At 32.2% G+C, this 27,640-nt stretch overlaps 3 protein-coding genes across 3 annotated transcripts in view; 1 reads left to right on the top strand and 2 right to left on the bottom strand.

Annotated features, from left to right (window-relative positions):
• Window positions 1–5,318: 5,318 nt before the first annotated feature.
• LOC107434123 (pentatricopeptide repeat-containing protein At3g18020) lies at window positions 5,319–7,960 on the bottom strand. The gene has a single exon (XM_016045542.4). It carries the CDS (start codon window positions 7,855–7,857, stop codon window positions 5,707–5,709), a length of 2,151 nt encoding a protein of 716 aa, XP_015901028.3. The 5' UTR covers window positions 7,858–7,960; the 3' UTR covers window positions 5,319–5,706.
• A 4,277-nt stretch (window positions 7,961–12,237) lies between these two features.
• On the bottom strand, window positions 12,238–15,150 carry LOC125422613 (rust resistance kinase Lr10). Its single transcript, XM_048474691.2, has 3 exons — window positions 14,303–15,150; window positions 13,635–13,664; window positions 12,238–13,400 (listed from the first exon to the last, which is right to left on the bottom strand). The coding sequence occupies exons 1-3, from the start codon at window positions 15,090–15,092 to the stop codon at window positions 12,247–12,249; spliced, it is 1,974 nt and encodes a 657-aa protein (XP_048330648.2). The 5' UTR covers window positions 15,093–15,150; the 3' UTR covers window positions 12,238–12,246.
• A 3,261-nt stretch (window positions 15,151–18,411) lies between these two features.
• LOC125418278 (rust resistance kinase Lr10-like) overlaps window positions 18,412–27,640 on the top strand; it is a 36,340-nt gene continuing 27,111 nt past the window's right edge. The window contains exons 1-3 of the mRNA XM_060814976.1: window positions 18,412–19,093; window positions 19,359–19,385; window positions 19,463–20,576. Coding sequence (XP_060670959.1) covers window positions 18,412–19,093; window positions 19,359–19,385; window positions 19,463–20,576 — 1,823 coding nt within the window. The remainder of the gene's footprint in view (window positions 19,094–19,358; window positions 19,386–19,462; window positions 20,577–27,640) is intronic.

Genomic DNA, 27,640 nt, shown 5'->3' with positions numbered 1-27,640 from the left:
AATTTAAACACGATCAATTAATCTTTCATGTGAAAATAAATAAACCAAATTATTCATTGAAATAGCCTGTAATCCAATATTAGATTTATTAACTCATTAAGAATATGTACAAATTTAAAAATTTAAAATTGACTTATATTTTATATAATAAAATAATATTTTTAAAAAAATTTGCAAATAAACTTATTTATTTTTAAATTTTTAAAAAATTAAATTATAAAATAATAAATCAATACATATTTAATAATAAATTAAATACTTTTAATATTATAAAATTTATATAATTATTAAATATCCTCCACTAATGAATTTAATAAATTTATTGTGTTTCATATTAAAATTTATTTAATTTATTATATTTTATTAATGACACCCATACAACTCTCATAATAAATCATTGATTCAAATTTATAAATTATCATATAAATTTATATTGTGTTATTATCATATAAAATTTTACCAAATTTTTTAAAAAAATGACACAAAAAAAAAATACCGCCTGATCGGCTATTTATATCTATGTATATTTTAAAAAAATAATAGGATATATTTATCTTTTTTATTATTATTTATTTTTGGGAACAGGACAGAGATATTAATTGTGTGGTCGTGTACAGGTATCTAAAAAATGGGGGGTAGGAGTTTTTGACTTGGGATGGGGACCACCATGTAGGAGAGCCACTCGGTTTAAAGTTCGTTACAAATACCAAGCCGACAAGTAGCCGAGTGAGGCACGTGGGTGACATGTGCACAGGTACAGTTATTATTTATTATTATTATTATTATTTTTTTGAAAAATATTATTTATTATTTATGTATTGATTTATTTTCCGAAACGTGACAGAGATAAACTTCCTTTCTTTTTCTTTCGTCCCGTAGCTTTCGCATCCGGTTTGAACGCGTTTCGGACACCGAAAGTAAGCGACGTGTAAAAGAAAATCACAAACAAACAAAACTGCTTCCGTACTTGGACATGTAAGCTTATCAATAATTTAAAAAAAAAAAAAAAAAAACCAATAAAATGCTTCCCAAAAAAAATATATATATGATTATCATTTCTCAAACTTTATTATAACACGTTTATCAAAGGGGACACCTCTCCTCCTCGAGCAACATGCAGCTCGTAATTTGTAAACTATTTTTTTTTCTTTGTTTCTTGATATTTTCATTCATTTAATTTAATTTCATAATTTGCTAGAAACAAATGCCATTTTCGGAATTGATTTTGAAATGTTTAAAATTATTTTTTTAAGATAAAAAATATTTTTGTACAGTATTTTACAAGACATATAAATAAAAGCACTTTAATTATAGAAAAAAGCGCCAATATTTTTGGTGAAAGAATATGCACCAATTATATTTATAAAAAAAAAGATTTATTAAAGTGTAGTAGAAATCAATAAAGATGTCGTTATAATATAATATCAAAAGAATGTAACTTATATACAACTCATGACCTGGCAATCCTTGAATTATAAACAAAGTTACGTACCTTTAAAAGAAATAGAAGCAAAAGCTAACTTTTTTTTTTTTTTTTTTTGCCATATATATATATACACACACACACATATAGAGGCTTGGAGGGGTGTGACTAAAGGGATCAATCTGACCACATTTTATTTTTTTTAATATATCTATATATATATATATATATATATATATTTTTTTTTTTAGATTTTTATGAATTCCTTTTGAGGATGGAAATTAAACAGGTTTGTTTTGATTTGAGTCTTTTTTTCAATTTGAAAGACTTATATTTGCAACTATACATCCATTGACCCCATTTCATGCACCTGTCCATTTCTTGGTTCTCACAGATTGTAATGCTCTTGTCAATTCAACCACAATATCATTGGGAAAGTGAGAGATATGATAAAACCAACTTCGTGAATCACATTTTGTACTTCATGGACGGAAAATAATATCAAAATTTGAGTGGTTTATGTTAAATGAGTCTAAGTTTGATCAATAATACAAATAACAATGATTTATGGATCCACACACACACATATCATCTACTACATTTTGTTGAAATATGTGTTCTTTTTATACATATATATATATATAGTAGAAGCCATCTCTTTATATATATATATATATATATATATAGTAGAAGCCATCTCCTTTTACAATTGAGTTTCTGCCGTTGTCGTTTTGTGATAAAGAAATTAATCAGATGTGATTTACCAACGTGAAAATGGCCGACCATTGATTTTTATGAACATTGATCTTGAACTGTTATGGTACTTCAGAAGAATATTAAAGACGTACGTGTCATCTTAAAATCATACAACCGTAGCACAAGAATTGATTTTTGTGGATGAATTACTTTTTCGCTAGCTTTACCACCGATGATTCTTTTAGAAGGTTAGCTGGTCGACAACAAACAAGTGCCATACTGCCATTCATGTTCTCCTTTTCTCAGCTGGTTGACAACAATTGTCCTCTTGATGGAGATCGATGAAGATTACATAGAATTTTAATAATTAGAGTTTTATAACTTTTAATTAGAGAACGGATTCAACCCTCGTTGCATGAACAGTACCCATGTAAACAGTGACCACTTGAACGGTTCCTGTAAACAGTATCCACGTAAACAGTATCTCTACATGAATAGTATCTGCGATCAGATTGTTTCTTTGGCTTAAAGAACCGTGACCACGTGATCTGGAAAGAGTTTTAGAGGCACAATAGTTGATAATCAATTTGAAAAACTATTTATTCGTATGGTAGAACAAGTGGAGTCTCTTATTGTTCAAGTTAGTAATATTCAATCTCAAGTTTGTAATATTGAAGCACAAATATTTCAGCCTAATAGTTCCTCAATTAACAATGAACAAGAAGAGGTTTTTGAAGCCAATGGTGATAAAGATTAAGAGAAGCAACCAGCAAAGACAACTGCTCCAATACCCTATCCTATAGCCGAGCAAGCATTTAATTGGGTGAAAGACATGTTTCAATCAACACAACAACATCATAATACTTTTGATGACATCACAAAGAGGGTAAAAATTGAAGTACTAGATTTCGAAGGTAAGGTAAATCCAACAGAGTTTGCTGATTGGCTTTCTTCCATTGGAGAATATTTTCATTGGTACGATATGGATGATGATCGGAAAGTGAGATTTGCTAGGATGAAACTAGTAGGCCTTGTTAAGATTTGGTGGTTGGGTGATGAAGGAGACTTGACGAGAATGGGATTACCACTCATTAGTACTTGGCAAGAGATGAAAGTTAAGCTTAGGGAAAAATATATGCCTACCAATTATTATGACAAATTATGTGAGCAAGCAATCAACTTGAAGCAGAATAATATGTCGGTTGCAGAATATATGCAAAAGTTCGATGAATTGAAGACTCGAAGCCAAATACTTGAAGATCCAAGGCAAACACTAGCAAGGTTTAAATCTAGTTTGAGGTTTGACATTAGCAGGGAGTTGTTGCGACAACCAATCTATAGTTTGGAGCAGGCTCTCTAAGTTTCTTTGGATTTGGAGGAGTATCTTGGAAGTTTCAAGAGATCTGCTGCAACATTGAATCAAAGCATTGGAACTACATCAGATCAACCATCTAAGTAGCCCACAAAATCCATGGAATCTACTTTTGATGCTACTAATTTTAGAGAACAGGGCCATAAAAGTTTCAAGTGTGGATAGCCTGGTCATATGGCATACAAATGTTCCAAGAAAAATTTACATCTTGGTAGAAAAAATGAAGAAAAATTAGATCAACAAAAAGAAGAGGATGAAAAGAACTTCGACTACAGCATCTATAATCCAGATGATTTGGAAGAAGATGAGAAAGATGCTTCATTAATTGCTATTGTTAGACGTAAATGATGAGAAGGAAGATTGGAAATGCACATCTATTTTTCAAATGTTGGTTCGTTGTGGAAATCAAGCACAAAATCTTGTCATTGATGGTGGTAATAGCATGAATGCTTTTTGGCATCTATGGTAGAGCGATTAAAAATTTTTGTTGAACCACATCCACATCCATACAAGGTAGCATAGATTGATAGTACTTCAATTCCTGTAACTCAACGCTGCCTTATTTCTTTTTCATCTGGAGTTTATAGTGATTCTATTTGGTATGATGTGATTCCAATGAAAGTAACACATATTTTCTTGGTTGTCCTTGGCTTTATGATAGAGATGTATTTCATTGTGGAAGAGAAAACACTTACTCTTTCATGTTTAATAATAGCAAAGTTGTGTTGAAGCCTATGACACTTGCTGAGATGGATAAATATAAGGTGGAAAAGCCAACTAAGGTTTCTAACAACTCACAAAAGTTGCAGGATATTCTTTCCAATAAAGAATTTGAACAGGAAAGTGAGAAAAAGATGATTGAGGCTCAGGTTCTTCAACGACCAGATTTTACAAAGGATTTTGAAGCGGTATATGAAGCATCAAATGAGGAAATTGGGGGTACATTTACTCAAGAAGGACAACCTATTGATTTTAAACCTGAATCCTTAATTGAACCTTTACCTACACCTACACAACTTGTCACCTTACTAGAACCACCCTTATCTACACGACTTGTCATCTTACCTAAACTCTTACCTACACAACTTGTCACCTTGCTTAGACCATTACCTATACAACCTAAATGTGTCAAGTTGGACTTAGATCATTTGAACGAAGGATTTTTGTTCACCTTAAATATCCCTAAATTTGGTAGGCATGTAGTCCTCTTTATCAAGTTTGAGCTTATGCTGCCGATGCTATCATTCTTGAAGTTTCGATTATTGCTTTATGATTTCAACTTTAAACTCGCTGGAGTCTCGTTCTCTAAGAGGGGGAGAATGATGGAGAACGATGAAGATTACATAGAATTTTAATCATTAGGGTTTTATGATTTTTAAGATTTTAATATTATTATGTTTATTAGGTTTCTTCTTATTATTTTAGTTTCTTTAATTTTGTAGGAAAGCTTATTAGTTGGTTTCCTTATTTAACTAGGCTTCTTATTATTTTCATTTCCTAATGTTGTTAGGTGATTTTATTATAAATAAGGGTTTTGTAGCTCTTTGAGACGTTGATTAATAATACAAGTATTTTTATGAGAGTTATTTATTTGATTTTGTGTGATGCAAACCAAACTTAGGTGTGATGCCTAAGGTTTTTTAGGAGTGATTCCTAAAATTGTCCTCTAATTTTCAGTTTTCTTTCCTTCCCTACTTGTCCGACATCACCTCTATAAACAATTTATTTTATTTTATTTTTTATTTTTAGTAGAACCTCCATAAACACCTTTGCAAATTCATCTCCAATATGATAAATTTGCTAATTCATCTCCAATATAGCAGAATCTAAAGATATAAAATATCATATATATACCAAACAAATTAAGAAGCCCATTATTATAATCTTTTACATCTTTCTATATACAAACGCACTTTAATCAAATCTCAGTTTTCAGAATTAATCAACACAGAAAGAAGCTCCATAAATAGAATCTTTCACATCAATAATCTTATTTTAAAAGAATATTGAAAATTTCCTCCAATTTTTGTAACAAAAGTCTGTTATGATTCTTCCAAGAAAACACTTGGCCACCTTTCCCATCTTTGAGGGCATCACACCGTACATTGCCTTGTGGCAACTTTCAGCTCCTTATCCGATACTCATAAAAGACGATGCTCTTCATGATGAAATCAATCCATGGATCGATATTCTCAGCCAACAGGCATTACATCTCCTATTTGTTATTGCACTCGGGTGAGATTTGCTTCACTTCCACATTTTCTTCCATTTCTATCTCCTCTGGCCCACTTTTGGATTGCAAAGTTGAATCCTCAGCACTTCTTTTACCATGTAACTTGTCAAGAATCCTCCAAGTTACAGCATCTGGGGCAATTCCATTCCTTTTCATCTCTCTTACAACTTGATAAGCTTCATTCTTCAAACCCAATTTGCAAGCACTGTCAATGATAATGTTATAGCTGAAAATATTTGGAGAAACACCTGAATCTACCAGTTCATAAAGGAAATGAAGGGCTTCATTTAATCTGGCACAACAGCAGAGCCCTTTGAGAACTGCTGCATAAACGAAATTGTCATGAATCTTTGATGGCCAGATGACATCATCCCAAAACCTCTTGGCCTCTTCTATTTTATTACACTTGCATAATCCATCAATTATGATAGCGTAAGTAGTACTGTCAGATGCAACACCATTGCTTACCATGTCATTAAAAATCTCCATTGCTTCATTTGATTGTTGAAGTTTGAACAAACCCCTAAGGACAGCATTATATGTCACAACACCAGGTGTCACACCCTTTTCAAGCATTACGTGATGCAGAAAATAAAGAGCATCTTGGGTTCTTCCCACGTGCAATAGACCACAAATGATGGTAGTGAAGGTCACAGCATCAGGGGCACAAAACTTTCCTACCATCATATCATTTAGTACTTTCAAAGCTTCTTCAATTCTCCCCATCTTGCAAAATCCATTGACAACCGTATTAAGAGTGATCACATCAGGTTGACACTGGGTCTGGAGCATAAAAACAAGTACGTTCAGAAGCTCAGTTGCATTATTCATAAGACAAAGAGCTCTCAGATATATGTTATAAATTCTAGTTCTGTCAACTCCTTTTTTTTCCAGCATAAATTGAAGAACTTCCTTTGCCTTGTGGAGATCTGATTCCTGGCAAAGACCTTCCACTAGAACTTTGTAAGTATACTCGGAGGGTAAGAACCCAAATTCAACTCCTTCCTCCAACAGCTGATAAGCCCTCATACAACCACTCTCCTTGCTAAGCCCATGTATGATAGAATCATATGACACTATGCTTGGAACTGAGCCTCTTTTCCTCATTATATAAACAATCCTCGAAGACCCATGATATTTTCCAACTTTACAAAGAGAATCTATCATCTGCCCATAAGCAAACTCCTCATTGACACTCTGTCCTTGAGGCATATCTTCTGCAATCCTAAACACTTCATGAAAATACCCTTCAATACACAAAGAATCAATAAGATTTGTAAAAGCTGCGCTGTTCACAGAGAGGTCATCTTCGCACTTCATTATCTCCCAAAGCTTGCACATCAATTCCCTCCCACGTTCTATGTCCCGCTTTCTAATAACCCCACGAATCAAGACACTGTAAGTAAGAGAATTTGGAACTACTCCTCTCTCACCCATTTCGTCTAACACCTTCTGGGCACAACCCACGTCACCAATTTTACAATACCCTTTAATCAAAGTAGTATAAGAAACCGTGTTCGGAAAATGCCCTCTACACTGCATATCAAAAAGCAAGCTATGAGCTTCGTCGGGTCGCGAAAACGAGCAAAGCTGATCGATCAGACGGTTGTAATTAATCAAAGAGGGTACGAATCCATGCTTAACATATATCAAACGGCGAACAACATTCAATGTGGCATCTGGGTTTCGAGAATCAAGCAGTCGAGCGATGAGCACATTGCATGTGCGCTCGTCGGGGACACAGTGACGAGAAGAAACAGAGAGGAGCAATCGGCGATGGGCTTCGACGAAGCGATTGGAGCCGCAAAGCGCGTGGATTATGCTACTGAGGTTGAGAGAGTCAGGAATGTAGCCGCGGAGGCAGAGGCGGTCGAGAAGACGGAGTGCTTCGTCGACGTTCCGGTCTTTGGCGCAGAGGGTGTGAATCTTTTTGGTCCAGTACGACCTGTCGGCTATGCTCACTTGTTGTTCTTGTTCAACTGGGTCATTGATTTCGTGTATTGGGTTTCGCTGTGGTTGTTCTTTGGATGGATGAGGAACAGTGTCTGTGAAGAGGAAAGCAATAGGAATGGAATTGGATATGGATTTGTGAGTGTTTGATTTCTTCGCTGACAGTACACTTCTGATGAACATTTTTGTGCTTGCATGTCTGCGTAAGTAGATAGATGGTATTGGACTGTGAGTCCAAGTTTGCTTTTGTAGCTTTTGCACATTTAAAAAATGGTGTTTATTAGTGACACACGATAATGTGACATAATGTTATGAATTTATTCTCATAAAAAGAAACAAAAAATGTTATGAATTTATTTTTCGTAGGTTTTTAATTTTAAAATGTTGATAAATAGAGCTAGCTAAGTGATAATAATAATAATAATAAAAAATACTATTATTTTAAAAAAATGGATTCATTGTTTGTCGGAAAAAAAAAAAAAACTATATTAGATAGTATTGGATTATTTAAAGAAGCTTCATATTTTTCAAAATTTAATTTTTGTAGTTGGATTTTCTCTTCATAATAAGCTTGTTATTAATGGATCGAGAGTTAGGTGAAGCTTATATTTGGATATCTCTTGCCCCATTTGTTCACTCCCTGTTGAAAGCTATTAACTTGTGTTATTATTATTATTATTATTATTATTATGTTGAATTAGGAGGGGGTTAAATTTGAATGCAAAGTATGTATTTTTCTACTGGTTTTTATTTTTATTTTTATCTGAATACACAAGCTATTAACTTATGTTTTTATTTTTATTTTTTCCTCCATGTTGAATTATCTGGCTTTTGAGAAACGACAAAAACTATCTTTGATAACCCCTTCCCTTTCTCACAAGGACCTAGTTGTGTGTGGTCATTAAGAGTTTCAGTGGCAAAGTTTTTGGATGTTGCTGCTAATCTTAGTAGCTAGAACCACTGGGTTATACATCAAATACAGATTATCTACAAAGAATTTAAGAAAATGAAGAGTGATATTTATTGTCAAATGAAAACAATGATAAATACTTAAATAGAGATGGATTTGACTCGATATATTATATTATAGGGATGGATTCGAATGAAAACAATAATAAAGTGATTTTGAACGTGACTTGTTTTAATTTTTCATTTTCCTCCACATTGTTAATTACTTTTTGGGGTTTTTTTTTTTTTTTTTTTTTTTTGGGAGTAAAATTGTTTTGTTTTAATTATTATTTTTCTCCTGTTGTTTTCCTTGTTAAATGGAGATTTTAGGAATCAAAAGGGTGATAGATTATTTAGGTTAGGAAATTAGAGATTAAAAAGGTTAAATTCCTCTTTTTTTTTTTTGGGTTTTATCTAATTTTTATTTTCACAGTGAAATTAATGAAATATTGTTTACTATATATATTTCACGTACCAATTATTATAGTTTCATTTCCTTTTAAGTTTTCCGACATTAACGGATACATTAGCGTGTCATTTGATGGCCTTTATGGTGATTAATTAGCTTTTCTATATAATTACGTATTGGTGTCTACAAGACAACTAAATGACAATTTTCAAGTAGAAGACACAAGCATGAGGGCTGGTACCAGTTGAGCCAATGAACAACTCCATTCCATTAAGAAACACATCGCTTCACGATATTAATTAGAGGACAAGCATCATCGGGAAGTTTATTGCTAATTGGTTTTCCATGCATGATGATGAGCTTGTTGATCCTAGAGTGAAAACTTCAGTACCCAGGCTAGCTTATCTATCTGCAATGATAATTTTCATCCTTACCTGTTGTGAAGTTATGACTTCCATGAGGAGATTTCGATATTCTTCATGACATTTTGTTTCTTGAAGCAGATTACCAGGCCATTGCAAAAACCCAATATTGGAAAATAGATTTTGGCCAAAAAAAAAAAAAAGTCCAATCTGGTAAACAGAAATTTTACCTAGCTAGTAATATGAATATTGATTAAAGAATGGGAACCTTAGAAGATACGAGAGAATCCTTACCTCTAATAGTCTTGAATCATCTCCATACCATTCAAGATGATGATAACATCAGCTTACTTAGACTCATGAATTGCTCAAAACTGAGAATTATTTAAATTAAGCATGAGAAGCTGAGAAGATAATGCCTAATCTTCTATTCTAGAATCCTATCAGAAGACCATTTACAGAAAAAGAAAAGAAAAAAGAAAAAGAAAAAAAAACTCAAACATCTTCAGCCTCAGCTTTCAAGAAATGCCACAGCCCTGAAAGCTCAAACCCAAAACCTACATAATTGTCGATGCCCATGTAGGTACTGTTTATGTTAATCTTTCCCTTCCACGTTGTGAATGTCATTTGGTCTATACGACATGGGGCGTCCAAATCGAAGCACTTAGCCCGCCAACATTAACATAAGAATAGCATGTCGATTGGAACAAAGCAGAGGAGCTGAAGGTAAATATACAAGGAGCAGTAACTATATAACCAGAAGATTTCACTGGCTTTTTCACAGTCAGAAAAATATGGGCAGTGTAATAGGAAGGACCCTTGTCTTTCTCTCTGAATCAGTTTGCATGTAATAATACAGACTATTGAAGTCACTGAAACTGTAGACGGCCAGAAGATAGTAAGGAATGGAAAAGCAATTTTCCTTCTGGATATTGGGATCCACAAGTCGGGTAGTGTAGTTAGTGTAATTTATTGACTGTACATAGTATCTTACAGAATATAACACAGTAAGGTTGTTTTTGCAAGAAAGATTGTACCTTAGATCACCACAGTGGTCTGGATCACTTTAAAGTCGGAAGGGGTAGGTTATGTTGTGGATATTGCCACAGGAAGAAAAACATTAGTGATCTATATATTTCGCGTTGCGCTAGTTTGATGGAATACAACAAAAACAAGAAGGGCTGTGAATCCTACACATAAGGGTGTTCCACAATCCACTAAGGGAGCTAGCATTTCTGCACAACAATAGCTTCCACATATATATGATTGTGAAAGGTGAACAAATTAAGCTGAAGAAATGGCTAGTTATGCCATATTCATCCTCTGCAGTTGACAGAGTCCTCGCCATTTTAAAGACTCTTTTGTGGTATTTTCAACACTGGTAGGTCATAAAGTCCTGCTTTTGATAATCAAAAACAGAAAAACAAGTCTGTTGGTAAAGCGGACATATTATTTTAATTGTTCTTAGTTTGGCAGTTGGGGTGTAGTAGTTTTTTCTAACTGCCAAACACGTACTGTTGGTTTTGACTCTGACCAATGTTGTAAAAGCAACCCCCCCCCCCCCCACAAGTATCTTATACAAACATGTATAGCATTTTTAATTTGAAACGGTATATATCTTCAGAGAATTGGTCCAAATCAATTTGTATGAGGATTCTTAAGCAAAGGGCAAGAAGATCTGTGGCAGCAAAATTGAATTTTTTTTTTTTTTTTCACTTTCCTAAATCACTGTTACTTTTACAACAATGCACAGACAGACAGAGCTGATGGTAATGCGAATTACTGTCTCTTGTAAATACAAGGAAAAACAACTGATAATCAAAAGATCTTTGGAGGCGTTTTGAGCACCGTAGTCGGGTTGAAATTCTTACACTGTTAGGAAAGGGTTCAAGTTAGGCCAAAGGCGCCAACAAAATGTGTTAAAAGGAAAGGTTTGCTCCAAATTTTTGGATGCCCTGAAATTTCTCCAAGGTCTAATAGGATATGGCCATGTCAATGTAGTTCACCACTTCACTTGGTTTATATCTGCCACTACTAGCATTTCAACAAGTTCTTAATCTCCAAAAAAGTTGGCTTACGTCCTAAAAACCAACAACTATATGTGAAATTTTTTGAAAGTAAAACTGGAATAATGTCATTATTAATAAAACTGAGTATTACTTTGTATTTTTTGCATAGAAAAGTAACACTTTTGCTGTCAAATATGAAGAGAAGACTAAACTGCTTACCTAATTCTTGATCTTATCTTCATCTTTATACACAAGCCAACTATTATCCTGTCTCTTCTAATAAAGCTTTACCATTTCAGTAGCTATTTAGGAAGAGAGAAAGGGAGAAACACCCTTTCTTGATAACTATATTTTATGAATTATAGAGACTATTTTATATAAAGACTAAAATAAACCTTCAATAGCATTTGATCCTTTCTCAGAAAGATGACTTTTATGAAGAAAGTAAAAGCGAATCCTTGACTCTTAGAAAGTTGCCAATGATATCCAGGAGGGCTAATTCATTTAATGGCAACTACAAAATCTGTTCGCTGAAAGTTACAATCTTGAAATGTTTAAAACGGAGAATTTGCCATGAAAAGAACAAGCAGAAAATGTACTTCTGGAGAATAGCCCCACTGTTTTGGGAAAAAAGAAAAAGAAAATAAAAGAAAATAAAAATAAACCTGTATTTCTGCAATATATACACATAGTTTGAGTGGAAAATTAAATGTATAGATAGAAAGATGGTATATAATAAAAGTTTAGTGAAGTTTTAAATATAATGAATGGAGTACTGATACAGTAGTCATTGCAAACAAAGTAATCAACTTTATTTGAGTTTAAAACTCTCACTGCAAACAAACTAATCACCTTTATTTGAGTTACTCAAGAGTTGATTGGATTCTAAAGAATCACCAGATAGACCTGATGAGTAAGCTGAATTTGTAGTCTCTCTGAAATCCTCCGTTTCTATACCTTGAGGACAAAGGAAAGGTTTAGGAGGCAACTCTAGGCTTTCAATTTCTCCTTCCAGCATCTCTATGACTTTGCTCATTGAAGGACGATAGCTAGGCCTCATTTGTATACACCATAGTGCAACTATGATCATCTTCTTTTCTAATTTCCTTTCCTCCTCCATGGAAATTTCCAATTCTGTGTCGTTTTCTTTGCTAACTTGGTCGTAAACCCAATCAGGGAAGTACATTTCGCTTGAACGATCTTCAGGTGCACTGGGTTTCTTCCTTTTTCCCATGATTTCCATCAATAACATTCCAAAACTATACACATCAGCTTTATAGGAGACACCTCCAATGTTTTTGTAAAACAACTCTGGAGCCATATATCCAATTGTTCCTCTTATTGCTGTCAAAGACACAATGCTATTGTCTGTCGGATAAAGCTTCGCGAGACCAAAGTCTGAAACCTTCGGTGTGAAGTTCTCATCAAGGAGAACATTGTGAGGCTTAATGTCGAAATGCAGAATTTGCATGTTACAACCTTGATGTAGATATTCAATCCCACGAGCCACTCCAAGGGAAATTTTCAACATTTGCTCATAGCTTAAGATGGCACTTCCTTCTTTGGAAAGCATGAATTTATCTAGAGAACCATTAGGCATGAACTCATACACTAGAGCACGTTTTGATCCCTCAACACAAAAGCCAATAAGTTGCACCACATTCGCATGGTGAATCCTTCCAATAGTGGCCACCTCATTTATAAAGTCTTGTCCATTTGCATTGGACTTGCCTAACATCTTGATTGCTACATAACGACCACTGCGTAGCTTTCCTTTAAATACAGAGCCAAAGCCTCCTTCACCCAATTTGTCCTCAAAACCCCTGGTCATCTTCTTAATATCTGAATAAGAGTACCTTATGGGCATGAGGTTATTATTTCTCTGCAGAAAATCTTCTATGGTGTCGTACATTGATAAATGCCTTCTTCTCCATCTATAGATCAAAACCACCATTGGAAATAAGGTCCCCAGTAAAAATCTTATCATGATACATGATCCTGAAGAACATCACCAGAAGAATCTTTAATTATAAATTAGAAAATTTCATGTTGGACTAATTCTTCAGCTTTTTGCTTGGCCGAAAGTGTCACATATATTCCATTACAAGATCTACACCATGACTTACAACTTGGGATCTATGCTGTTATAATCATCTGTCATCTGTAATTTTTCCATATGCTTTTTAAGTATGGGAAATTAGACACGACCTTAAGGAAAGGTACAGTGCTTACCAATAATTTTGATTAGAAGCTCAAAGTGACCTGCAAAGATACAAGAAATTAACAGTCACCAGATGGGAACTGTAAGCCCAGATAATAATAGTGAATGAATAACAGCTTTGACATCATCATGTGATTGAATTTATTAGTTTCTATTTGAATCGGACTACAAATTAATAAGGGTAAAATTTAAGTTGCTGGACCAATGGAACAGGGATACTCTGCTATACAATCGTGTTATTCTAGAACTGATATTAGCAAGGAAGGGATAAAAAGAAGCCGAACCTATGGCATCAATTATATAAGTAATTCCTTGCGTTTCCCCATACATGCGTTAACAATATGCAACTGAACCTAACTGATTTTTTGCTTATTAAAATTTTGGCAGAGAGAAATCTGATGAGCATTAGTTATTTACAGAGTTTTACTACTTGGTGGTGCTATGTAAGAAAAATTATTGGACAAGGAAAACTATATGTATCTTGAGAAATTACGCAACAACAAAGTGGCAGTAATAGAAATACTCACTCAGAAAGAAGAGAGTCCGATAAGTAATTCCTGCATAACCATGAAGAAAAATATTATCAGCTCACGATGACAAAATCTAATTAGAGTTGTTTTGATTAAATTAAGAAAAAAGTTATTCAAACAATTGGGAAAAGCAAGAAAAATGGTGTTACGTTGTATGTTGCTCTGTTGAGCACAAATCATGGGCATGAAACCGATTACTGCAAAATAGGTGCAGATCTTCCTAAAACCACAACGAACTTGGTTTGAGGGGTCGAGGAAGCAAAGCGGCCGATCTGGAGTTTCTCGACCTCGCAACCAAGAGAGCTCGAACCCATATACCAGCTGATTGTGGACGTCTTCGTAGGACAACTTTTCGTCCCCGTGAATTAATCCCTTGGATGCTATGAAAGACATATGCTCGATCTGACAGGAAGGCCTCAATTCCGAGCTATTTAACCAACCAACATAAACATAGGAATATGGCGCTAAAGTAGAGCTTGATGTGTTAGTAGCATTATTAGTGCAAGGAGCAGCATCCACGTATAAAGGATGACTCACTGAGTTTGCACATTTTACATAAGTAATAGCCTTTGTTAGTTCGACATATTCATTTTGTCCTCCGAAATATGGGCCTTTAAGCCTAGGATATATCGTATCATATAGATCCCAAACATCTTTGCTTCCTATAGAATAGCGAGGGATGGAAGAGCAATTATCCTTCTGAATGCCCGCATCAACAAGACGAATTGTATAGAGAGTGTAATTGATTTCCTGCACGTAATATTTGTATCTTCCTGATGATAAGTAGAGTACAGTGAGGTTGTTTTCACATGATAAGTTATACCTATGGTCGCCACAGTTTTCTGGATCATCTATCAGGCGAAATGGGCTCCTTATGTTGCGTATGTTTCCACAAGAAGATGGAGCACAGGAGCTATTAATTTTAACATCTCCACCCATGCAAGTGCTGCTGTGGAGTAGTAGGAAATGAACCAAAAGTGCTGCATACAAGGGCCTAATTACTTTATCCATGACAAAGAGGGGGGAAAAAAAAAAAAAAAAAGGGAAAAGAAAAATGAGACAGAAGCACTGGCTTCTGTATGCCCTTCTTAATTAGCACAAATTAATGGCGACCTAATATGTATGAGTGGTAAAGATGTTCAGAGCAGACTACTCTGGCCGGAGTAGGGAAGTATCAACTGCAGTTCTGCAAAAGTTGCTTTGAAATGACCCATTAATTTATTCTCCAATTGGACTATAATTTATTTTCGACATAGAAAATCGTGTCCATGTTATTTCTTCATTTTCTTTTAAAAGACGAAGACAGATTTGTATATTATAAAATTTCCAAATTGTGTATTGTGTTATATTCGTTCTTGTGGCGCACAAATTAAATCTTTTTATTATTAAAATACGTAGGAAGTTTCAAAAGCAATTCTTCAGAAGTTGCTTTGAATCACCCATTAATTTCTATTCCATTTTGGCTGCACATTTTTTTTTTTTTAACAAAGAAAATCCTATCCGTATTACTTCTCTCGTTTTCTTTTGAAAGAGGAAGGCAGACTGATTTGTCTATTGATCCTGCTATACGAGGACCTTACTTTATCCAAGAGACAGAATAGTTGGTGAGCAATATAAATTTTGTTATATTTTGTATTAGTCTGTATTATATTAATATTGTATACGTTTGATATGTAGAACCGTGCGCTATTATAAATTTTGATTAAAAAATTATTTTATTAGATTAAAGTTGATTATTACTATTCATCTTATTTGTAAAAATCATTACATTATTCAAAATGGACAAAATTGATTTATTATTTTTATTTATATTATTTTTTTAAACATTATTTTATTCAAATAAAAAAAAAATTGATTTGCCAATGTATTCATATATATATATTTTTAAAATTGTTTTCATGATTTGCCATATATATGAATATGTATTAGTATATGGAATTTTCGTGTGAAATATATTTAATAAAAATAATATTTTTAATTATATAATAAAATAAAAAAATTAATCTCATTCTAAATTACTGTATACAAAATTTTATTATTTTGTAATAAAATAAACATAAAAACTAATAGAAATATTTATATATAAATTATATATTTTTTTAATGTTTTCTTATAAGTATATAAATTTTAAAAATAAATTTACACACATATATATATATATATATATATATATATCTAAATAAGTGATTTTAAGCATTTGTTTTCTTTGTTAACATAAATATATATATATACAGAAAGACTTTTATATAAGATTTCCAGATTTTATTAATAACTAGGATTATAATATTAATTGTTGAATCTCACCATCGGTCAAGATTTGATTGTATTTTAAAAAGGAAAACAACACTCACGTGATATTTTAAAACCCAATTATATCATGACCGTTGGTGAAATCCAACAGTCAATATTATAATCTTCAATGTTAATAAAATTCAATAATTATGAATAAGAGCTTCTTTGTATGTATATATATGTGTGTGTGTAAATTTTAAATATTTTTTGGAAAATATTTTAAAAACTGCATTGTTTACCTTAAATTTCTTAGTAAGAAGATCAATACTATTATTAGTTACTCTATTTTAATTTTATTATTTTATAATGTAATTCTATTTATTAATATACATATACGAATATGTATTAGTATACGGAAATTTTAGGTAAAATATATTTAGTAATAATAAGAAAATCATTTATTATATACATGTTTTTTACCAAATAAAGATATTAATCTCATTAATAATTTATTTATATTTATATATATTTAAAAAGATCAAATAAGAAGATTAATCTTATAATTGAAATCTAGTTGACTTATTTATAGCCAAATATATTTGATTTATTTGATAAATAAAATAAAATCAAATATTTTGTTTATTTTAAATTTATTTCCAAATTATTATCATATGTAGTTATTGAATGCAATAAATGTTGTAATTCCATTATTATAATAATGTACCTTTTTAAAATTATATAATATAATATTATAATAAAAATAATTTTTAAATATATATAATGTAAAAAGGGTAATAGATGCATTCTTGGATAATAATTTCCAAGATCTTCTCCATTTGTCCGAACAGATTTGATCAAAATCTGGTCTTCTTAAGCCATCCATACAATATAATAATAAAAATATATATTAATTAGTAATAAAATAAGATCAAATAATTTATTTTGAAAATAAATTTTATTTTGCTATATTTAACAATTATTATTTATGATATTATGTTTTTATATCCAAATAAGAAGATATCTTTATTAATTCCATGTAATCATAATATATTTTACGTATTTGATTTATTTGATAAATAAAATAAAATCAAATATTTTGTTTATTTACATATATTAATTTTTTAATTGTTTGATAGTTATATCAAGAATTGATTTTATACATATTTGGTTATAACCATAAAAGATAAGATAATAAATAAAATAAAAATAAAAAATATGTTTTTAGAGGGAATTGGAAAGATTGGTGTGGCTGATATGCTTTTTCTTTTATATAGATATATAGGTATATGGCTATATATATATATATATATATAAAGGTGCAACATGAGTTAGAGCAACTTAACCCAAGGGGACTTGGGTTTATTTAATACGAGCTGCCAAACATGCCATATGTAGAGTAGGTGGTAAAGATGTTGAAGCAAAGCCTATTCTCACTGCAGTTCTACAAAGGTTGTTTTGAAATCATCCTTTAATTTCTACTCCATTTTTTCACATAGGGAATCTTGTCCAGTTGTTCTTATTATTTTTATCATGTTCTCTTGAAAGAGGAGGACCGATTTGTCTATTATAAAACTTTTATAGTGTGTTGTGTCATAAATTTATATAATCGTGCTCGGGAAGCATAAAATAAACCTTTTAACATTAAAATACGCAGGAAGTTTCACATGCAGTTCTGCAAAAGGTTGTTTTGAATCCTGTCGGTATGATAGACTGGTTTGTCTATTATAAAATTTTTTAAAAGAATGTGTGGGCAATAAATGCGCTTTTTTATTTTTTATTTTTTATTTTCTTGTTGTTGTTGTGTGAATGCGTTATAGTCGTGCTTGGGATGCGTAAATTAAACATTTTACTATTAAAATACGTAGACCACAATATTATATATATACCACAAAAGTCATCCGTCTAGGAAAGTTAGGCCCCTCTATACAGCATTCCACAGTATTTTTATCTAAATTTTATAGTACTACTGTTGATCATCAAATCTAGAGTCCGGTATAGGACTAAGAAGATGAGAGTTGTTATAGAAATGGTGATGCATTGTATAGGGTTGTTGTTGCTGTTGACCATAGTTGTGGCAGATATAGGATTAGGAGCAGCCCGAAAAGAGTGTTCGGAATCAAGGTACTGCAGAGAAAATGGCCCTCCTATCAGATTCCCTTTCCGACTCAAACACAGACACCCTGATTCCTGTGGCTATCCTGGCTTCTCTGTATCCTGCACATCTACCAATCACACTGCACTTGAGCTTTCAATTGATTCAATTCCCACTAACTTCTTAGTAAGTAAAATAGATTACAACTCACAGACAATTCATATTTATGACCCAAATCGTTGCTATGAAAAGCTGTTTTTAAACCATCCATCAATTCCTCATTTCCATTTTATTAGTAGGTACGCATACAACTATACCCTATTCAGTTGCTCTTCATTACTTGAATCAACAATCAGCCTGCAGATCTCCTGCCACGGTGACTCAAGGTTTCGGATTTATTTAGTTGATTCTGGTTATTATATCAATGACTACGGGTCCTTTGTGTCTTGTACCAAGCTGTGCGACTTACGGGCCAACATAGATGTAATGCTCAGAGAAGTGAATGAAATTCGATTGGAATGGTCTAAACCAAAGTGTGGAGCTTGTGAAGCAAAAGGCCAGACGTGTAATTTCAAGAACAATAACACTCAGCATGAAACTGCATGTTTTGGAAAAGGTACGCAACAGTTTCTATATCAAAATCCACCGTAGTTTCTTAGTTCATTGGATACGAAAAATCACCAAAGGTAGGTTTTGGTTGCAAGTGTAACTCAAAATCAGTTTTCTTTTCCATTTAGGCTGAAGATTTGTATTGGTTAAGCCTCTCAAAAATAGATTTTACAACTTAAAAGACAATCATTTATATTTGACGAACTTATTTATATACTAATTTCCATGCGCATTAATTGAAAGCTCATTGAGTAACTGTTTATATCTTACAGGTGTATCAATAAAAGCAGTGGTTGCTGGTGAGTTTGATGATTTTAATTAGTAATTAATTAAGAAATGGCAGGGCTCTTGACTTGGAATGTTTTGTATTGATCAGGTGGTACCGTAGGTTCCTCTGTCCTTGTACTAGCGATCATAGCATTAATCTATCATGTGTACAAAAAATACAAAAATGATACAGAAAGCAGACTGAAGATTGAAAAGTTTTTGGAGGATTACAGAGCCTTTAAGCCCTTCAGATATTCATATGCTGATATTAAGAAGATTACAAACCAATTCGAGGACAAGCTTGGTGAAGGAGCCCATGGAAGTGTGTTCAAAGGAAAGCTTTCAAATGACATCCTTGTTGCTGTGAAGATGCTAAACAACTCCACAGGAAATGGAGAAGATTTTGTCAATGAAGTGAGCACCATTGGCCGAATTCACCATGTCAATGTGGTTCGCTTGGTTGGATTTTGTGCTGATGGGTTTAGAAGAGCTCTTGTTTATGAGTTCCTACCAAATGGGTCATTACAAAAGCACATTGCCTCCATAGATCAAGGCAAAAAATGTTCTCTTAACTGGGAGACCATGCAAGATATCACACTAGGCATAGCTAACGGAATCGAATATCTCCACCAGGGCTGCGATCAGAGAATCCTCCATTTTGATATCAAGCCTAATAATGTCTTACTTGATAATGACTTTACACCAAAGATTTCTGATTTTGGTCTGGCAAAGTTGTGTTCAAAGGATCAAAGCTTGGTATCAATGACTACAGCTAGGGGGACCTTGGGTTACATAGCCCCTGAAGTTTTTTCCAGGAACTTCGGGAATGTGTCTTATAAGTCCGATGTTTATAGTTTTGGAATGTTGTTGCTTGAAATGGTTGGTGGGAGAAAAAATGTAGATGAGACTGCAGAGAATGCTGACCAAGTTTACTATCCAGAATGGATATACAATCTACTGGAAGATGGAGAAGACTTGAGGATCCATATTGATGATGAAGGAGATGCAAAGATTGCAAAGAAACTTGCAATTGTGGGACTCTGGTGCATTCAATGGCATCCCGGAGATCGTCCTTCCATGAAAACTGTGGTTCAAATGTTGGAAGGTGGAGATAAATTAACCATGCCTCCTAATCCTTTTGCCTCTACGGGTACGAAACGGATGAACACGCATGCGCCTAAAGCTACAACGAATATGAAGCAAGGGTTGGAAATGATTCCTGAGTAATTATTATGTATAATTGGTAATTTATTTTGTCTAAAGAGTTGATACAGAGTTAGCTATAGCTACTGTCATAGTATCAATGTTGATTGGAATAAACAAGGTAATGTAATGGAATTTGGTATTGGTTATGTTAATTTACGGTCATTCCTTATCGCTAAACAAGAAAAGGCAGTTATATGCTTGTACTAAATTAAGAATGAACCTCTTTAGTAGTAGACAACGTCTACGCCATTTAGTTTTCACGGTAAATTTACATATGAAAAGGAAATATTCAATTCGAATTATAAAAAAGAATAAATAAATAAATAAAACATGGGAAGGCAGAATTTTCTGGATTTTGTTGTCATCAGCAACCAGCTTACAATAAAAAATAAAAGATGTTACAGATGACTTCTTCAACCCGCAAGATGTCAAAAAATATTGAAAAACAAAGCTGAGACAAACATTATAAAATTGCTATATGTTCGATATAACATGAATGCTGCTACACAAAAAAAAAAAAAAAAAAAAAAAAAAAAGAGCAAAAAGGACACTTTGCATAAATCAGCAATGTAGCAGAGCCTGTGTCCTAGTATACAAACACACAAACATATGAAGAGATTTCACGTCCTACCAAATCAGCATTTTGGAAATAAGTGAATATCTACTCATATAAACTTGCTAGGAAATTTTAATTCTTAGAATTTTAATATATTACTTTCCTTATTGTATTGATTTTAATATTTTAGTTGAATTAATGATGATGTATACATAGCACAACAAAAATTCCCACAAGCATTATTGTGAAATTGAAGTAACAGCAAAGTTCCATTCAAATTTATTTCATTCCAATGATATAAACTCTTGATTTATTGTAGTCAAACATTTCCCGCAGCAAGTCTCACACAAATAATCAAATTTAAAAGGGTAAATCACGTAAAAACTCCTGTAGTTTATAGTTTTATCATATATACTCTTTTTGTTTTTTTTTAAAAAAAAAACTATTACACACAATTGCCTTTATGTTTTAGTTTCATTGCATATACTCCCCTGATTCAAAATGTAAAGATTATGTATCAACGACTGTTAATCTTTTTCCTATAACAAAAATGCCTTGTTCCTTTCTTTATAAATCCATGTAGCAACTGCAAAAATTTTTAAGTTCCAGCATCAACAACTTTAATTTAGTTGTCGTTTAGTTATTGAAATAGAATTCAAATGTATGGGGAGATTTGTGAAATTATTAAAAACAAAGGGGTATACCTTGAAAAAATTGTAAACTACAAGTTATGTTCATGTAATTTAGTCCAATTTAAAATGAAATACATTCGTTAACTATGAAAAAAGAGTCTAACTTTGAAACTGCAGCAACAACATCAGGAGACTTTGTGGTACTTCGTTCACCCTTTCTACTATATGTTTCAACGGTACCATTCTCTAAGTAATGTATCTGTATGGAACAAACAAGTTGTTATGGCACACAACATATTTACCCTGCATGACAAAAATTACAAGCCGTAAAATTCACTTTGATAATATTAATTACCTGAGCATGCATTCCATCTTACTTGCACTACGCGAAAAATAAGCTCTAGCGACACATTATTAGCGACGCTACGAGATAAATGCGTCTAAAAAAATAAAACCGCGACTCTGAGGTTAATACGTCAGTAAAAATTCGACCAATCGACGACGCATAAAAAAAAAGTTGTCGTCGAGAAGTCGTGAGAAACAAACACACACGACGCATAAGATTTAGAGTCGCTGAATAAACACAGTTATGCGTCGCCTATTAGTGTAACATTTTTTTTCTTTTGTTTCGCGTTTTTTTAAGTATGTAACAGTTGATTTTCTTTCAAATTTAAATAACAAGTGAAAATGTTTAAATATTTCGGAAAATATTTTATTGATATAAGGCGACGTATACACTAGTATGGGTCGCCCATTAGGGAATAAATTTATATTTTTGGTTGTTTTTTCTAAGTATTAAACAGTTGATATTCTTTCAACTTTAAATAACAAGTGAAAATGTTTAAGCAGCATGACATTTTTTTTTTTTTGAAAAAAATATTTTAAAAGATTTATTAATGATATCAGGCGACAAGAAGAATTGTGCGTCGCCTATTAGTCTATTTTCATATACTTTTTTTGAAATTTTTAGTAAGTATTAAACAGTTGATTTCTTTCAACTTTAAATAACAAGTGATAATGTTATAGCTGCTTCACAATGATTTTTTTTATTTTTTCAAATAAATGTTTAGCAAATATTTTATTGATATATGGCGACGCCTAAATACCATTATGCGTCGCCTATTATTGTCAAAAATTTTTTTTTTGTGTTTTTCTGATTTCCTTCAACTTTAAATAACAAGTAAAAATGTTATAGCTGCTTCACAGTGCTTTTTTTTTTGTTTTTTCAAATAAATTTTTAGCTAATATGTTATTGATATATGGCGACGCATAAATACCATTATGCGTCGTCTATTATTGTGAAATTTTTTTTTTTGTTTTTCTGATTTCTTTCAACTTTAAATAACAAGTGAAAATGTTATAGCTGCTTCACAGTGCTGTTTTTTTTTTGTTTTTTCAAATAAATTTTTAGCAAATATGTTATTGATATATGGCGACGCATAAATACCATTATGCATCGCCTATTATTGTGAAATTTTTTTTTTTTGTTTTTCTGATTTCTTTCAACTTTAAATAATAAGTGAAAATGTTATAGCTGCTTCACAGTGCTGTTTTTTTTTTTGTTTTTTCAAATACATTTTTAGCAAATATGTTATTGATATATGGCGACGCATAAATACCATTATGCGTCGCCTATTATTGTGAAATTTTTTTTTTTTGTTTTTCTGATTTCTTTCAACTTTAAATAACAAGTGAAAATGTTATAGCTGCTTCACAGTGCTGTTTTTTTTTTTGTTTTTTCAAATAAATTTTTAGCAAATATGTTATTGATATATGGCGACGCATAAATACCATTATGCGTCGCCTATTATTGTGAAATTTTTTTTTTGTTTTTCTGATTTCTTTCAACTTTAAATAACAAGTGAAAATGTTATAGCTGCTTCACAGTGCTTTTTTTTGTTTTTTCAAATAAATTTTTAGCTAATATGTTATTGATATATGGCGACGCATAAATACCATTATGCGTCGCCTATTATTGTGAAATTGTTTTTTCTTTTTTGTGTTTTCTGATTTCTTTCAACTTTAAATAACTAGTGAAAATGTTATAGCTGCTTCACAGTGCTGTTTTTTTTTTTGTTTTTTCAAATAAATTTTAGCAAATATGTTATCGATATATGGCGACGCATAAATACCATTATGCGTCGCCTATTATTTGTGAAATTTTTTTTTTTATTTTTCTGATTTCTTTCAACTTTAAATAACAAGTGAAAATATTATAGCTGCTTCACAGTGCTGTTTTTTTTTTTGTTTTTTCAAATAAATTTTTAGCAAATATGTTATTGACATATGGCGACGCATAAATACCATTATGTGTCGCCTATTATTGTGAAATTGTTTTTTCTTTTTTGTGTTTTCTGATTTCTTTCAACTTTAAATAACAAGTGAAAATGTTATAGCTGCTTCACAGTGCTGTTTTTGTTTTGTTTTTTCAAATAAATTTTTAGCAAATATGTTATTGACATATGGCGACGCATAAATACCATTATGCGTCGCCTATTATTGTGAATTTTTTTTTCTTTTTTGTGTTTTCTGATTTCTTTCAACTTTAAATAACAAGTGAAAATGTTATAGCTGCTTCACAGTGCTGTTTTTGTTTTGTTTTTTCAAATAAAGTTTTAGCAAATATGTTATTGAGATATGGTGACGCATAAATACGATTATGCGTCGCCTATTATTGTGAATTTTTTTTTTCTTTTTTGTGTTTTCTGATTTCAACTTTAAATAACAAGTGAAAATGTTATAGCTTCTTCACAGTGCTTTGTTTTTGTTTTTTCAAATAAATTTTTAGCAAATATGTTATTGATATATGGTGACGCATAAATACCATTATGCGTCGCCTATTATTGTGAAATTTTTTTTTTTTTTGTTTTTCTGATTTCTTTCAACTTAAATAACAAGTGAAAATGTTATAGCTGCTTCACAGTGCTTTGTTTTTGTTTTTTCAAATAAATTTTTAGCAAATATGTTATTGATATATGGCGACGCATAAATACCATTATGCGTCGCCTATTATTGTGAAATTTTTTTTTTTTGTTTTTCTGATTTCTTTCAACTTAAATAACAAGTGAAAATGTTATAGCTGCTTCACAGTGCTGTTTTTGTTTTTGTTTTTTCAAATAAATTTTTAGCAAATATGTTATTGATATATGGCGACGCATAAATGGTATTTATGCGTCGCCTAGTATTGTGAAATTTTTTTTTTTGTGTTTTTCTAAGTATTAAACAGTTGATTTCTTTCAACTTTAAATAACAAGTGAAAATGTTTAAGCAGCATCACAGAGCTTTTTTTTTGTTTTTTTTTTTCTTATTTCCCTCAGGCGACCCTCAAGCTTTTTGTGCGTCGCCTATTGACTTTTTATTTAAATTTTTTTTTCCTTTGGTTTTGTGAAAATATTTATCAATCTGTTTTACTTTTGGCATCAAATAATCTGTTAAACTATTGAAGCACATAACTGTGATGGTTGTTTTTTTTTTTGCATTAGTTGTATCAGGCGACTCTGAAGCATATTGTGCGTCGCCTGTTCATCGTTTATTTTAATTATTTTTAATATTGTTTGAAATTTTGTAAAATTGGTATGTTTGAAACCAAAGTTCATGCAAAACAAATACTACCTTATGAGCGATTTTCACAAATTTGTCTACGATATTTTATATGTACAAACAAAAGCTATTAACAAAATCTAGCTATTTCACTACCATGCATATATATATATTCTCATTGGTTTGAGATACTTGTGATCATCGCTGTTGCCCATTCATCTCTAAATTCGTTGACATTTTCAGCTTGTAACCAAGTGACACCTTCGTACTGAACATGAGAAACTTATGTTAATACATATAAAAATAATCATAAATATTAATTATTACATAATAGAAATATGATGAAATCATTAAATTAATAATAATTTACCATTCCTCTTAAGTCCCGGGGAGGAACTTTGCGCCTAATGATATCTCGCATTATCATCATCATATATTAACCGCATTCCGTATTCCCGGGCTGCATCGGTGTCTAAATTTGCAAACAGTAAATTATGTGTAATATTAGATACGAATATATACAAATATTTAAATTAACTAACAACTAATAATGCTAAGTTTAATTTTTATATATAATAATTACCTTAGTATTTTGCCACCGAAGTTTCTTTTCAAATGTCTTTCCTTGGTTCCATGCAACGAAGGAACTATATAGAAATATAAATATTGTATAAGATTATACAATATATAGCTTCAAAAGTACAAATCCAATATATATAAGAACAATTAAGGAAAAATATTAGAGTTATTAATTAACTTACTCGTCGATCAAAGATTTTAGATCCTTATCAATTATATTCTTATGAGTCTTCAAAGAATCAAAAAACCATGCTACTGCTTTGTATAAATCAACAACACATAGCATCCAATGATTCCTAAAAACACCAATAAATATTTTAGTTAATATGATGTTTCTCGAAATGAATATTTTCATAACATAATTCAATAAAACTAACACAATATTACCTTGCACAGTAGGGAAATAACCATAGTTGATTATTTCTTGCATCTTGCCATCTACTCAATATATTTGATATTCGTTCATGAGGGTTTTGATGACCAACCGAAGCAATAATATCCGGATGAACAAAGCAATATTTCCCTTCGAAGGAGCCCGTCAATCCCTCACATAAATGCCTACATAATCCGATTACAAATAATTATAGTGTTTAATTAATTAAATTAAAGAATTAGTTATAAAGACATCCAAATTTAGTTTAATTACCTTATGTAGAATGAGATGCATTCGGAAGATAATTCTTGCATGTAACAAAAATCGTTTATATCGCTACTCGCTATGGCCAACTGTTGTTCTTCCCCAAAGATCTCTTTTTTCATATTAAAAAACCATAAATGATCGCTATCGACGTCCTTGATCCGACGTAGCAACTCTCGGATCGTTGGGGTAACGATTAAGGGATCAACATTATCATCTTCATCATTCTCAACATTTGACCTGTTCGAGCTTCCCTACAAAATATCAACAAACAACATATTTAAAATAGAACAAAAATGAAATTATTTTAAACTTCATTAATATACATAGCTGCATCGAACAATACCTCCTCAGATGGCAAGATAACAAGATCTCTTGGCCATGCAACAAATGCACCTTCAGCATCACCGACACGTATGATGTCAAATGACGGTATAGGCAAAGGTGCAAATCCATCAATAACGTCATCAACAGTTACCTTATAATTTGCTGCACCTAGCTTCACACCATGGCACATATCCGTTGGCAGCGAAGGTACCAAAGTGCCACGTGCTACTATATGGCCAACATTGCCTTGTGCAAGATTGCATTTTACACCCTGCAAAGTTTAAAAAAAAAAAAAAAAGATTAATATATGTTCACATGACAATATTCCTTCAACTTAAAGACTCGATCCCATGACCTCATGGCGGTAGGTAAGACCCTTCAACCATGGGAGCTATATAGATAGTAACAACCCATTTAAACATACATACATAAATATATATAAATAAATAAATAAATAAATAAATAAATAAATAATCAATCACCTCAGGATAGATCCGAGGAGCATCAATCCAAGATGTAGATTTGGTCCCATGAGCAGCAACATCATCGAATTGGGTGCCCGGAGCATCAACATCATCGGCTGGGGGGGTCCCATGAGCAGCAACATCATCGTCTTGGGTCCCACGAGCATTAACATCATCGGCTGGAGGGGTCCCTAGACCAGCAACATCATCGACTTGGGTCCCAGGAGCAGCAACAGTATCGGCTAGATGAGCGAGTGACGGAATCTGAATACCACATGCCGATATGAGCGCATCAACTTGGGCAGCGCTGCTGCTGCTTGAATTTCTGACGATCGCCATAAGACCT

This window comes from Ziziphus jujuba, chromosome 2 (genome assembly GCF_031755915.1).
Source record: "Ziziphus jujuba cultivar Dongzao chromosome 2, ASM3175591v1".
In the NCBI taxonomy this organism is placed as follows: Eukaryota; Viridiplantae; Streptophyta; class Magnoliopsida; order Rosales; family Rhamnaceae; genus Ziziphus; species Ziziphus jujuba.
Note: the sequence above shows the minus strand (reverse complement) of the source record. Positions and strands in the feature narration are given on the sequence as shown.